General features: G+C 42.5%; 1 protein-coding gene across 1 annotated transcript; it reads right to left on the reverse strand.

The window, feature by feature from the left end:
* Positions 1-8,571: 8,571 nt before the first annotated feature.
* Positions 8,572-14,165, reverse strand: LOC18426838 (transcription factor HHO3). Its single transcript, XM_006833476.4, has 5 exons — positions 11,774-14,165; positions 11,435-11,682; positions 11,112-11,355; positions 10,894-10,970; positions 8,572-9,123 (listed from the first exon to the last, which is right to left on the reverse strand). The coding sequence occupies exons 1-5, from the start codon at positions 11,892-11,894 to the stop codon at positions 8,770-8,772; spliced, it is 1,044 nt and encodes a 347-aa protein (XP_006833539.3). The 5' UTR covers positions 11,895-14,165; the 3' UTR covers positions 8,572-8,769.
* Positions 14,166-14,973: the final 808 nt, after the last annotated feature.

The following is a 14,973-nucleotide window of genomic DNA, read 5'->3' on the forward strand; positions in this document are numbered from 1 at the left end:
TAAACTAGGGCATGCACCTAGCCCTCTCTCTCTCTTCCTCTCTAAACGTTACGTCCCCCGTGTCGTAATCCAGTCGCGATGAACGCACGATCACTAGCAAACCCAAGAGTTATAACCCTCGGACCACCGCACTAACTTCTTCTTATACAATCGAGTTGAGCAGAGAGATGCACACGCTCTCTCCCTCAGTCACTCAGGTAGGGTTTGCCTGAGCTGGTAGCCAAGGGAAGTCCAACTCCTCGATAACCTCAATCCATCCTTCTTGCCAGTCAATAACCTTAAGAGAATCTTCATGGAGAGGGACAATCGAGCCCCCATCGCAATTTCAAGCACGAGAGAGAGAGAGAGAGAGAAGAGACCCTTTGAAACCCTGAAGAGAGTCCCCATCCAAACTACGCTGGCAGACAGCCTGAGGGCGTTGTTATTGTTCTAAGAAGGCGAACCGCCCGGGTGTGTCCCCCGAACCCCGAGCAGTGAGGTAAGCATCCGAACGTATCCCCACCGTAAAATCTCTCTTGTTGTTGGTCCCTATCCACGCCAAGGAGAGCTCGCGTACGTGCCCCCATGAACGTGCGACACGTGCAGACCCACCACAGTTGTTTGAGAGAGGATTTGCTCCCCCGCGTGCACCACCTCCCGTCCGCACGAGCATCAAAGCTAAAATCAAGCCTCAACCAACTGATGACTCTACTTGGGACACACTACCCTATCGTTGGCTCGGATTGTTTTCAAGTGAAAACTTCCCTTCTTTCTCTCTCTAAAATTGCAATGGGATTTCATTATCCCTCTTTTGTCTAGATTGTGGATTTCTACATCCCCATATTTGAGACCTCATCTAGGGCGAGCGGGTCAGCTGATCTTACCTCCCCCTCATCCTACTCAAACGGCCTGACTGCCATGCTATCCTAGTCCAACCTAGGAAAACTCAGGGTACAGGCCCTCAAACCCCTTGTCCCTCCTCCTCTGACATCAAAGGGAAATATGTTGATGTTAATTGCGTGGGTGGCACCAGAGTCGCCCCCTCGCATAAGCACCCTATCACTAGCGGACACCCCGTCAATCGCGAACTTCAGTGTGGTCATTGCACCACTACTCCTCTTCACTCGGTGGCTCTCAATAAGACCACCGTCTCTATGGGTAACTGAAAGGTAACTCCACTTGTGTCACACAAAGGCGACGTTAGCACTGACACGCCAATGTGCACACCATGCTTTGGCAATTTCCAAGCCAGTACATGCAGCCCTGCAACTGCCGCATACACATGTACTCACGTCATCATTGACGGTCTAACCGTCACTGTGACGAGACGGGGAAGGCAATAGTCCACCCTAGTCTCCTCAACTGCTTCGGGTTTCTTCCGACCTAGACGCAACACAGGTGAATCTAATGCCACCAATACCATGCATGTGAATCCTGCAACGCGGGGCTGCCCAAAGGCTGTAACCAAAGAAGCACATGACTTTCGAGATAATCGAAGGTCTCACAGACAAGTGCACATGCATGCAGGAGGCTCTAAGGCCCCTCCAACTAAATAGGTGAGTATTGCAAATACCCGGCCTCTCACCTCACAAAGGGTTGGACCTAGAGCCACCCCAAACACTACTATGGAATGTGCACACACATGCAGGTCCAGGGATACTGTCAGTGAAAAAGGGAAAAAGGTGTTCGTCGCGCCCCCAACTGTCTAGAAGTCGCTCGCTTCATGATACTCGAAGAAGTTCCCATGGAGCACCATCCTCTCCACTCCTCCTTCCTTGCACGTGCGAGCTAGCCGCCAGGGCAGGGCTCGAGACAGGAGGACGCCCCATAGAGACCAATCAACACCCCGTCGAGGCGGATTCCTCCACCACCCCCCCCCCCCCCGGTCCCCTTTCTTACCTTGCAGGAATTGATCCCAAAGAAAATTCTCTTTGTGAGGGACATCAATCCTTCACTGCGACGACCATCCAAGGTAAACCCTATATGGGTGAGAAACCCTAAAGCACACCGTGCTAATAGTCTCGAACGCGTGACTTTAAATGCAGTTCCCCATGGTCATGACGGTATGACCTTAAAGCTACCTCCCCACAAAAAAAAAAAAAAATGCAGAAGCCTTGAATGAAACCCCACTGGGCGTTCAAGGCAACAATAAATGAATTCAATCACCTTCCCACTAGGCCTTTGAGTTCATCCCATCATTTCCCTTCTTAAAAAAGGGAAGAGACAGGGTTTGAGGCAGGAGCGCGAGAAGCAAACCATCTATGGACTAAGCATAAGAACAAGAAAAGAGAAAGAAAACCATCTTATTCATGCGTCAAAATGGATACAAAAATTCGAACAGGTTTGAAGTCCACAAGTAAAAGAAGAGGGGAATAAAAAAAATGGGGAGCCCTCCCTCAAAAAAGATCGAGAGCTTCTTTGATTTTCACTCTTAACTCTTCTGAACGCTGCATCACAGCCTTCTTCTGCTCTTTAAGCTGGGAAATGTCTTTGGAAACTACATGTTCTAAATCGTTGACTATCGCCATCTCAGAGCCCAGCCGCTCCAATTCTCGAGACTGTCAATGCACCGTCTCCTGCCGTAAACTCCACTGAGACTTCAAGGTAGCCTAGCGGACCTGCAGCACCCTTATCTCATCTTCCATGGCTTGGATCTCACTAGAGAGAACTGCAATTTCTTCCATGAGGCGACCTTGATGAGAAACGAGCCGAGCCCTTGATTGTTCATGCTTCTACATAACAGCTCGCCAGATAGCCAAACTCTTCTTTAAAACGGACAAGTGTTCCTCATGTGACACTTGCACTCCAGTTTCGCATGAAAGGGCTTCGGCTCTTCAATCCACGAGATCCCGCAACAGTCTTTCAAGCTGGCCGAAGGGGAGCCGTAGAGAGTCTGCAAGCTCCTAACTAATGCTTATTTCTTCACCAATGGAAGTCCTTTTCCAGTAGGTGGCCCCTCCGATAACGTCTTTATTGACGCTTTCGAAAGGGTGCTTGATGGGGCAACCACAGATATGAAGGAGGTCATGTACCTTGTGAGTGTACGGGGTTGCATTCTTCCATACAGAGGTGTAGGAGACAAGAAGCTAGAGGGTTATTTCCCTCACCGCTTCACGCGTTAGCACGGCCTGGACCAAGGATGTTGCACTCCCATATTCTTCGAGAAGAAGAATGGGTAAAAGGGGGGGCTGCATGACCCTGAGGCCCTAGGGACGATTCGTGAGGCCTGGACAAACCTTGACATGAGGATGGTGTGGGAGACTTGTCTCGACCTCCCGAGGCTAAGCAAGTTTGTGGTCCCTCATTATTGTCGTGTGGGTCGTGTGACCGAAGATTACCGTTGGTGGTGGGATTCTATCAACTGGGCGTATTGGCACCTGGATCACTCATGACAGGATATCAACAGCTCGAAATGGGTTTGAAGGGCTGGGAAGTGCTTTACTCCTCCTTTCTCTCAAGTTTTCGATTTAGACTATTATCCTGCTAAGTGGAGAGAGCTTGCTAAACCTTGCTCTTTGGACAAGGACGAGACTGGTATGAAATATTTGTCGCTGTGGGGTGAGACAAAGTCTCTTTTTGATGACCTTAACCTCATTTTTTGAGGGACAAGGGAAGGTGTGGTCTCGGGTAGTGAAGAAAGATCCGCCCAAGGTTTGACTGCTCCGGAAGGAAGTGGGTCGCGAGCCCAATTGATAGGCCAAAGCGTGGCCTGAGGGTTGTTCCGCCTATAGAGCCGATGAGTGCTCCCCTTAAAGCGAGGAAAGATAGGAAGGGGGGGAGAAAGAGGAAAGGGACGAAGAAATCGAAGTCCGCTTCCCCAAGATTGGTAGGAAGGATCTGTGTGAGCAAAAAGGGTTTGCTCGCCGTGGATACATCTTCGATGTCTCCTCTTATGAAACGTGCATGGGTGGGATTTCATATAGCCTCGACTCCGCCTGCCATTGACGCCATCTCAGCCCTGGTAGCAGAGCTGGGAACGACTGCACCTCTACCCGGAGGGTCGAGTCTATCCTCATCTAGTTTTGGGTGTGAATCAGAAGGTCTTCCATCCGAGGTTGAGGCGGAGGCAACGCCTCCCATCAATAACTGCACTGTGCCCTCCGCCCGATCTACGGTGTCTACTCTTACTGTCTCAGAAGTGTGGCGGAAAGAGACACCCTCTTCAAGAGTCCCTTTTTCTAATTAGGCGACCACTCTGCTCAAGAATCCCCAGTCCCAAAGGTACATGTGGAAGACCCTTCGTCTGAGCCTGTCGCTGGCTCGGGAGAGTCTTTGGCTATCATTGTTGGGGACACTATCCTCGAAGTCCCTCCTCTCAATGTAATTGACTCTTCATCTCCTCCTCATCACCCTTGGACGCTAAGGCGCTCATGTTGAGATGGATGCTATGCTCTAGCCTTCAGAGGATAAAGGGGTGTCCTCTTTCAGATATCAATGAAAGGGTTGAGGTTTTTAGGGCTTGCACAGGCGGTTTACAGGCTGTGTACCCTGATAAGGGCACATCCTTCATCCCGACAATCTTTAACATATGAGCATAGGTAGCCTCTGCTAGGTTACCATTAATCTCGTAAGTCCTCGAAAAATATGCAGAGAGCCACCCAAAGATGTAATGGACCGGGAAGCTTGTGGTAAAACGCCCAAGAAAGCCTTTGTCCACAAGGACCTCACTGCCACTGTCTTTCAAAGGAGCTTTACCACAAGAAATAGCCCCAGCCCATGGGAGATGCCGCACAAAACAGGCTGAACCAATGCTAAGCCAGTCCCTTGAGCATCATGCAGGCCATGTAAAAGCCACTCGGCCAAATGATGTAACCTCTTGCCCTCGGCAGGGCGAACTTCAATAGAAAAAGACCAAGTAAGCAGCCAAGTATACTCGGTCCCGCCCCTCTCGCCTAGGAGGGGTAACTATTCTCTTGGAAGCCTTAATGGCCTTTGCATTCAACATGCCGTCACTCCGCGAGATACTTGAACTAGCGTCTTCCCCATCTTGACGGTTACCGTGGAAATAATCCCTCCACGCTTCAAAGTGCACCCTGCCAGACTTGAGTTTGGTCTCCGAGAGAAAGAGCTGATAAATCTCAAACAACTCCCAGAGACCAGGAGGAGTCAGCCTACCCTTGATGAGTTAGTCACCAAAAATAGCCCGATTGCTGGGTATGAACTCCTCATACTCTTTCCCCAACAGGGGCAGGCCACCCACAAAGCATAGATCTAGGAGGGTGAGTTCTGCTTCACCGCCATCCAAGAGTCAACTGTTAGGTTCTATGGCACCATGTCTCCAACAAAGTTTTGATGGTATTGGAGCAGCGGTCATAATCGCAGGTCGAGCATTTACACGTCGCGGCCTGCTCACATTCTTTCAAAACACCAGCAAAAGAATCAAGGACGTCAAATATCGTGTTGTACACAGCCACAAATTGATGCTCTCCCTCAAAGCGAAGAGCACCAGCGGCCCATTGAAGGCCCGGCTTGGCAAACATCCTCTTCCCCAGCCTATGCATATCCTCAATGGAAGCAAAGTCTCTATGTGGGGCATGATTGAGGGGAATGCCGTCCCTCTGAGTAAGAGGCTCTCCATCAGCATCCCCGTACAAACAGAGTTCAGTGCTTTCCCCCACATACGTAATTCTGGAGGGCCACTTTATTTCCCGAGTAGGATCAAGGTCCCCGACTGAGATGCCCCTGACCAGAGAGGATCCTATGTAAGAATCCATCCCCAGCTCTTCCTCACGGGGTAATTGGTTCACGTCGAGAATTCTCACTGCAAAGAAACAAAAGAAAAAAGGTGAACAACCCAGACCGCAGAGCTCAACAAGCATCAAGAAAAAGGAACAAAAAGCCAATAGATAGCCAAACACCAGGGGACAAATCAAAAGAATAAGAGCCTTATCAGTAGAAAGGGCAGAACTCGTACTAGCCATTATAGTCAATAAGCGCTCAAAGGCTAGAGACGCTACCCGAGAGTGATGGTGAAAGGGGCGCAGGAAGAAGAAAAAAAGAAAATTAAGGTTTTCTCTCTAGATAAAAAGCCCTGGTAAAAATGAGAACTACCCCTACGCCCCTTTTATAAAGCCGAAAGAAGAGATAGCGTATCGCACAAAACCGGCGAAGTGACACGTGGCCCAATCATGAGGGAGCACGAACGGCACGCGATGCGACACGTCGCATAAAAATTGGTGCATGGGAGCGCAACTGGTGTGCAAACTGAAGCGCCACACAAGTAAAATGTCGTGTGACTCAGCGGTACGGAAGTACGAAAAACACATGACGCGACGTGTCACATGCAAAAGATCATGCTCCGTCTCAAGGAGGCACATAGGACATGCAATCAAGACGCAGTGCAATCCCGTTGCAGTCCCCTCATTCAGCATTTATTGCCCTTTGTGCGCGTCTCTGTTTACCAAGAACGGCGCACCCACTACCGGCAAAATGCTAGCCCACACAAGCATCGAGCTCACTCAAGAGCTCAGCACACACTCATGCACCACTACACTAGGTGGACAAGCGAACCACGATCCTTGCGCCCTCCGCACACACAGTGCTCAAAAAAAAAAAAAATAGCCCCTTGCAAAAATTAGAAATGATGCATACCCCAAGGGTTAGGACGCAAACCCGCAAGGGCGTCCCAATTGTCCATATCAAGGGAAACGACGATTGTCCCATGGGCAAAATGAGCGTCCTACAAACCATTTCTTATCCTCACCATCAGCGAGGAAAACAACTAAGCCAAGGAAAGACAAGGCGAGCAAACCATGGATGACTAAATGTGAAATTCTTGAAGAAGAAAACATAGAATGAAGAGGATAATTTATTTGGGTCTTGTGAAATGATTTTTTTTCGAGTGAACTCCCTTGCAAACCTTGAGGTAGGATATTGTACATATCCCCTTGAACGGTCCAAATCTCACTTAAATCTGACTTACGGTTTGAAAGTTATGGGCCAAACAAATTTGTTGGCAGAACATCCCATTCTAGTCTCTATTGCATGAATCTCTGCGACCTGCGTATATGCCTTGCACGAAAGGGAGTTATACTCGTAAATTTTCAGGCCAAAAACTTATCTAAAAAATCCTAGATCCTTCTAGAACTTTTTAGGTGTCCATGGAGTCTTCGAGGTCGGTTCTTAGACGCATCTTTAAACATAAAACCCAAGGAAGCCAATAGAATATTCTTAAAGAATGACCAGATACCAAGCCTTTATAAACCCCTTCAACCACCCATTGAAAATTCATCCAAAATTCTTTAGAAAATCCTAGAAAATCCCAAGTTCCCTAGAAAATTAAGAAAATAACCTAAAATCCTCAAAAAATTAAGAAACATAACCAGAAAAATTCCCTAAGGCTCTTGAAACCCTAGCAAAACCCTAAGCCAAAGTTCCTTAAAAAATTCTCTAAAAACATTTAAAAATTTCAAAACCCTAGGAACAAGATCTCCTAAACCTGAAAACCCTTTAAAACCAATTCTTTAATAAAACAAGAGAAGGCACTATAAGTGTAAATCAACCAATGGTCTTGATACGGACCCCAACTCCGAGTTTTCTCGGGTAAGTGATACCCTCCTTACCTTTATTTTTTTCTTATATTTCCTCTTTGTTTCTTGATTTCCTAGTTTAGATCTTTAGATTTTTTCTTTTAAATATTTATTTGGTGAGAGATTTCAGCTGGCGTTGCCAGCAAATTCAAAAGGGATTAGAGCTTAAATATGCATCAGTTTTGTATTTATAATTCAACCGATCCTACTTCTCTATTGATCTATTCATATTTAACCATTTGACATGAATTTTAAGAGATCTCACTCGAGATCTTCCCTACTTCTCTATTGATCTATTCATATTTAACCATTTAACATGAATTTTAACCTTCCCTACTTCTCTATTGATCTATTCATATTTAACCATTTAACATGAATTTTAAGAGATCTCACTCGAGATGTTCCCATGTTTGTGCGTAAACAGGTGCATTCTCTGACCTTTTACTTTTCGTTTGTCAGTTTGTTTCCCCCAGCTCCCTGTATCAGTAAACCACTAAGCCCATGTTCCTTTGAATTTGCAAAAGCTTATGGTTGGGTTATCAAAATTGACCTAATAGATGGTCAGATCTTAAAGATTACAATTGTATCCTTAGAGACATGCACTCTTATAGATACGAGAGTCCTCTCTCTTAAAACATATGTATAACTCTTTCAAACAAATCACATCTTGAAAGAGTGGATTTCTATTTGCGATTGTATATGCAAGTTGTGAGAAGGCTTGATGCCAAGATTTTGGCTCATGTTCTCTTCAAGCTTAGCCTTCTAACACAAGGCTTATTCTCAAATGTGATTCTAAAATAGCTTATATGTGCATATCCAACTTTCTTGCCCAATCTCATACAATCATGAGATGAGCTTATATCGACTCTGACTAGAGAAAACCCTCAAACCCCACGATTTTAAAAAAACCCTTCATGTAACCCTCATGATATGAGGTTTACAACTCTCCTGATCCCAGTTCGCTAAGTAAGGTGTTCTTGTTCAATCCCATTGTGACCAAGAACTATCATAAAATGAGAGGGTCAAAACCTACAACCGGCCATAACTCCAACATCAATCACCATTGAAGAAAATAGTAATCTCTTTTAAAACAAATATTAGAAAAAATTAATCATTTGCTTCCACTAAGCTTCATACCATCTTTGTCTCACATCTGAAGAGGCGACATCGAGAAGTAGATCAAAACTATGAGTTTTATTTGTGGACAACAAAACAATGAAATGTAAACTACACATTGTACAAGAAAGAAAGCAGGAAAGAATCATAGAACTGCTGAATTTCCTTCAGAGGAGACAGCACGAGCTGAAGAAGAAGAGGCAGAAGCACTATGTTCATCTCTAAATGAGGCACCACCCTCCCTCTGCACTCCTTGGCCGGCATCTGAGTGCAAGGGTCCGGTAGGAGAGCACTTCTCCTGATGTGCTTCCTGACATGGTGGTGGCAGTGGTCTGATTGGGGTAGCGTAGATTGCACCGCAAGTAACAGGGGATGGGGTTGGAACTGCATATTCTGGGAGTCCCCAAATGCCCCCCACCACAACAAATTGAGGGGCCTGAGGATTTATGGGCTGCGAAGCCGGGACAGCTGCTGGCCTCCTTGTGTGGAGTCTATACTTCTGCAAGCCAACGTATACACATCATTATAAAAAATCAACCTCAATACCATTCAATTTTATGTTTGGGCCATATGTAAAAAATGCTTGCAGGGACAGGGATATATTGGGGTAATCAGATTGGCAATCTACAACAAATATTTGTCAACGCATGGTAAAAATCAGCTTCCATTATAGACCTAATGGGAAAAAAATGGTTCATCTTCAGTGTCCATTGATAAGTAACCAGTACAATGTTATTGATGGATGGAGGAGGTGAGCCACTGTTACAAGCATAAAAGCAACATAGTGGTTCATCTCTACTATCCATTGCCAAGTATCCCACAAAGTAACCGCCATGAGTATATTTGCACACTCCCTTTTTCATGCACAAGCACCGCCAACACCAAAACCTCTCATCAATCATTGAGATTATCCATCCCCTGCAAAAGATATGCAGTCTTTCCTCCCACAGATGGTGGATGGGGGCGCAAGCATACTTTCTTGCCCTAAATTTTGCTATATGGGAATGTTTTTTTGCTACAAACCAACAGTGTGTGATACATCTATATTGAGCTACCAAGTTATGTTTATTGAGAAAACTAGTATTCAATGTGTGAACATTGGGCTAATATGGATCCGCAAATCTTGATCTAGATAAGAAATTATCTGGGCAAATTAGGAGAACATTAAAATATTAATCTTATACTTTCAAATAGTAAACAAATTAAAAATTTTAAAAATAACTTGAGCGGGAACTGGGCCCTATCTTCAAACACATTTGTCAGGCCCTTTGATGAGCGCCTTTAAGTCAGATTGATTCCCGATTCCCGATTTCAGTATGGAACTTGGTCAGTCCACCACAAATCCTAGTTAGATCCTCGATTCCCGTGTCAGATTAGCAAATCTAAAAAAAAAAAACCAAAAACAGAACGAAATTGGCAGACTTGAGAGGAGGTTTCATCTCCATCCTCCTCTATTCTTGAGGTTAAGATGCTCGTACAACATGCAGTATGTTGTTCGTGTGCTGCACGCGACATACAATATATCATCCTACACTTATGATTCTATTGGGAAATGTTCAAATATTTTCCCTATTGTACTACCAGACCTTTTCTCTGGCACATAAAATTGGTTATAGGGATTTGGTGGCAAATGAGAAATAAAATTAAATGTTGTAACAGATTTCTCCCTAGGTTATGGAGGGAGAAAATAGAGACTTAGGCGGTGGTGTTCCTAAAACTAAATCAAACTTCTATAAAACGGGGTAGAAAAAGTATACAAGTCAAAAAGTTTATATAAGGTGTCAACATTATACTAAGGTGCACCTAAAATACCCATCAGCGAAAGTTGTTCTTGTTCTGGAAAATCCTCAAATCGTCATCTCGACCTCAAGATTCATATACAAGAAAAAAAGGGGATTTTTATTCCTAGGAATAACTCATCTTCTATCTGGACCATTCATTTTCAAGATTTCATAGATCTGCTTGATCATCACTATTTTTAGAACCTTAAATTTCATAACTAAGAGAAACATTAGATTTTTCATATCATTGGAAAGCTTTTCTGCACGGAAACTGCAGGTTCGGCATAATTTTGAGGTACAGCTTACTGCAATAGTATAAGGTTGAAACCTTATACAAACCTCACCCTGAATTTAAAGGGTTGCTAACGATTTTTACGTGCTAAAAGTAAAGTGAAAAACAAGAAAAAAGAGTGAGCACAAAGTCCTTTTTCTGCCCAATTTTGATCAAAAGCACAAATCTCTCGGGAATTGTAAAGGCAAAAAATTACCTGCAGGTGGCTTTTGACTTCGTCATTGGTGAGGCCATCTACCTTCATCAGTTCTCTGATTTGCTTCGGAGTAGCAGCTGCAAAATTAAAAGCCATCAATTTTTGTTTGATAAATCTTAGAGAGATAGAGAGAAAGAGATTGTTTGATAAATCTTAGAGAGATAGAGAGAAAGAGATTGTTTGATAAATCTTAGAGAGAGAAAGAGATGGATACTAACTATGTGAGCCTCCTAGTTGCTGAAGCGCATGCAAGAAACGGCGGTGCAACTCAGGGGACCAGCATCTCCTTGATTTCCTGTTCGGCTGCCCTTCCTTCTCTCTCTCTCTCTCCTTCTCCCTTACTTTCACCCGTTCATTTCCACTCCCTGAAACCGCTTCGGCTCGCCCTTCTCTCTCTCTAGAAAAGGGCTGAAATGCTCCTCTCTGTTTCTTAGTTCCTAATTTCGGATTCAAACCTGCATCCTGCACATTACTTGTGAAATGCCTCTTAATCTCTCTAAAAAAAAGGCTTCTTTTTAAATGCTTGTAATATGACTCATACCTCATTTCTTGATGGATCTGCATCAGAGTTCCAAAGCTGAACCGACCTGAGCCAATCTGGCTTATCGTTTTGGTCTTCTGGTTTCCTCTTCTTCTCTCCAGCAGGAGCCTGTGTTGTTTCAGAAGTGCTTCTTTTCAAAGGAAAAAATTCTTCAAAAGGAGGGTCCTCGCCCGAAGTCTCACCATACCCTGATCGAGCCGGCACCTCTTCGTTCGAAAGTTCAAGCTGTTCCCTACAGGTATTAATGGCTGCTCAGCCCCACAACAAACCCATCAAAACAGAGACAGCAATGAAACTACTCAACACATGAGAGAGAGGGAGAAGAGGATGGATTAAAACCTTGTGTCACTAGATGCAAACAAAGGGGGAGCTCACGCTGAAACACCTGGATCTTGCGCTTCTCCTCTTCTAAGGCCTCCATGTATTCTCTGCAACTTTTCAATCTCTCACAAGATCCCATGTCTCGCAGGACAGGAAAGGTAAAGATAAGGTTTAGAGTGAGAAACAGAGGTGATGGGTTCCTTCAAATTCAATTAAAGCAGAGAGAATAAGCATCGCTGGGTCCGCCCAAGAGCAGTGGTCAGGGATCTCGGCATAAAACCCCCGCTGCAAGAATATCCCACATCAATTCTAGAGAGAGAAACAGGAGAGAGAAAGCAGATGGTGTTACGATCGAAGTCGGCCCGTCGCGTACCAGACGAATCTGTTAAGGGGGTGAGCTTTGAGACCCTAGGCTCAAAACATCTAAATTAGACCCCACCTTCAAATACTTGTCAATAAAGGTTGTTTTAAATTTTTGCTGAGTCTCAAAATATGTTTTATTTCTAAAACTTGAAATCTTATTTTTTTTTTGTTCATGTATTTTGATGTCGAGAAGATCAATTTGAAGATATTTGAACATTAAAAAAAATCTCATGAAATTTTTGAAAAAGGCTCAAATTTGTTTGTTTAGAGCTCTACGTAAACTTTTCCCATCTTTTAAAAGAAAGAAGCAGACATAAAATAAATAAAACAAAGAAAGGTTGAATATTCTTCCCGAGGAGTCAAAAAGAAAGAAAACGGTTTCATAGGGCTGCCGCCCTACCAAAATAAGTAAAGCCTCCTATTATAAATCATCTAAAATTAATAAGAATTTTAGCATTAGAAAATCATAGAAATGATCAACTCAGCTTAAATATTACGGTTGTCAAGAAAACTAATGAAGTTAAACTCTAAAAATAACATGTAATAGATCTATTTAGTGTTAATAGATCTGTAAAATTTGTATATTTTTTTAGTTTTAGAAATTTATTATGGGGGGTTGGAAATTAATTTTAAAGAATCATAAAGATATGTCTATTTAGTGTTAATGGATCCGCAAGATCTCTACATTTTTTTTAGTTTTAAATTTTATTATTGATGTTAAAAAATAATATTAAAAAATTATAAAAATTTTTGTTGCTTAAAATACTTTTAAAAAGAGAATTGAAATTGAGGCTTTATTTTATTTTTATAAAGCCTAGGGGTTTATAGAAACTTCACGAAAGGGAGGAGAAGAATAGTATTTGAATTTTGAATATTCCCGTGAAGATTCCGTGGAGGGGCTGGCAATGACGTGGGTACTACTAGCGGATAAGTTCGAGGAGTTAGAGAGAGAAAGAATCATCCATCGTCCGACTTCGGCCATGCCTCGTATCTCTCACATCAAAGACACGCGGACATGCGTCGAAGCTGCACTGCGGATCACCGTTCCCTCATTTCCCTAAAATTTTTCTATTTTTTCTTGTTTTGGAAAAAAAAAGAAATAAATACGAAAGATGAAATTGTTCATGCTCCCTCGGGTGCATTTCATTAGTTCACCTACGAGGCGAGATCACCATAAGTGTATCATCCCGGCCACATATTTGCAGAATTGCAACCGGTTCAAACCTAAGATGAAAGATTTAATTCTCCCTCCGGTGCATTTCTTGTTTTTTTTTTTTCCCTTCATATACTTGAAAAAAAAAAAAATAGTGTTTCAAGATTGAAAATAGACCGTCCAATATTTAGTGAGACCTGAGTGCTAGAAAACTTAAATTTCATTTTTTTTTTTGTTTTTTTTTAAGAATAATGGTCCAATGATTCTTAAATGATTTCCAAAACTTGATATCGAAGAAACCCACCCCAATAGATAGAAACTATGCTCCCTAAAAAGCATAGTATACTGCTCAAATCTCAAATGAGGACCATCCAGTATTCTTCCGTCAAATCTAATAATTTAGTATGCAATTTCTTTTGCATAAATCATGCATTAATTTCATTTAGTTGGGAAATAGAAAAGTCTTTCCTCAAAAAATGCATGTGTACTGAATGCTCCCCCTGGAGTATGAAACACGCGCCTCCGTGATTCCCAACCATTTTGTCAAACGCGGCTTTTCGCACCCGTGAAACGCCGAGGTTTATGAACGACTCCTGCTGCCCTGGTTGGGACTTTCCGGTCGTGACTCTCTTGGACAAACCATCAAACATGGACGGATTCCCTAAATTTACAGAGAGCTCGAGCTTTATATACCAAATAAAACTCATCTTACCAGGCCATTGTTTTAAGCAAAATTGTTTGATGCAGGTTGGACTGCATTTCTACACATGGGTCAAGAAAGTGTAAAACATCCATCTTAAAGATGGATGCAAGTAAGTGTTCCATCGAAAAACAATAGAAACTAACTGTCCAAATGTTTTCTTATTAGAATTATTATTTTTAATTTTTAAAATTTATTTATTTATTTTATATTTTTGATTTCTATGTTAGAATTACATGTCCTTAAAAATTAAGTCTTAAAATCCGTCTAAAAAATAGATTTATTAAGAAGCCCGCATTTCTACATATGCGGGATTGGACGCATAGAAACCGAGTCCTTTTTTTAAAAACCCTAAAGTATGGGGAATGATAAAATCTATAGAGATAAATATTAAGTTTTAAAAGAAAAGTTTTTTGTGGGTCACCGGGTGCGAGAGCCTCTCCATCATCTATCTTAGAGATGGTCATTGTAAAAAACCCACGGGGCTAAAAGTAATTTAGATGGTGTAGAAAGTTTTTTTAGAAAAAATCTTATTTTAAATATTAAATTTTTTTTTTTTTTTCATATTCATGATCATCCTAATCTAGATCATGAATCCTAAAATTTTAGATTAAAAATCTAATTTTAAGATAGATTTAAGTGGGACTGCGCATATGTGCAGCATGAGTGGCTGACTTATACAAACCCCATCCATTTTAAAAGGAAAAAATTTATATAAGGGTGAATCCCTAAACAATCCTAAACAATCAAATTAAGGCACACCTTAAAAATTGTCTAGAAGAAGTTGCTTTAATTAGATGCTAAAAGACCCTCAATTTGATCATCTCAACCTCCAGATATATGGATATGAGGAAAAGTAGCTTTCAAGTCTTGAAAATAATGCATTTTGTAATGCAATATTTTACTGTCAATTTTCAAGATTTTTAATTCTTTATAGATAAGATTTTTAATTCTTTAAAGATTTGCTCGATCGACACGATTTTTTATTATTTAAATTTTATA

This window comes from Amborella trichopoda, chromosome 12, assembly GCF_054954075.1.
Source record: "Amborella trichopoda isolate Santa Cruz 75 chromosome 12, AtrichopodaSantaCruz75HAP2 v2.0, whole genome shotgun sequence".
In the NCBI taxonomy this organism is placed as follows: Eukaryota; Viridiplantae; Streptophyta; class Magnoliopsida; order Amborellales; family Amborellaceae; genus Amborella; species Amborella trichopoda.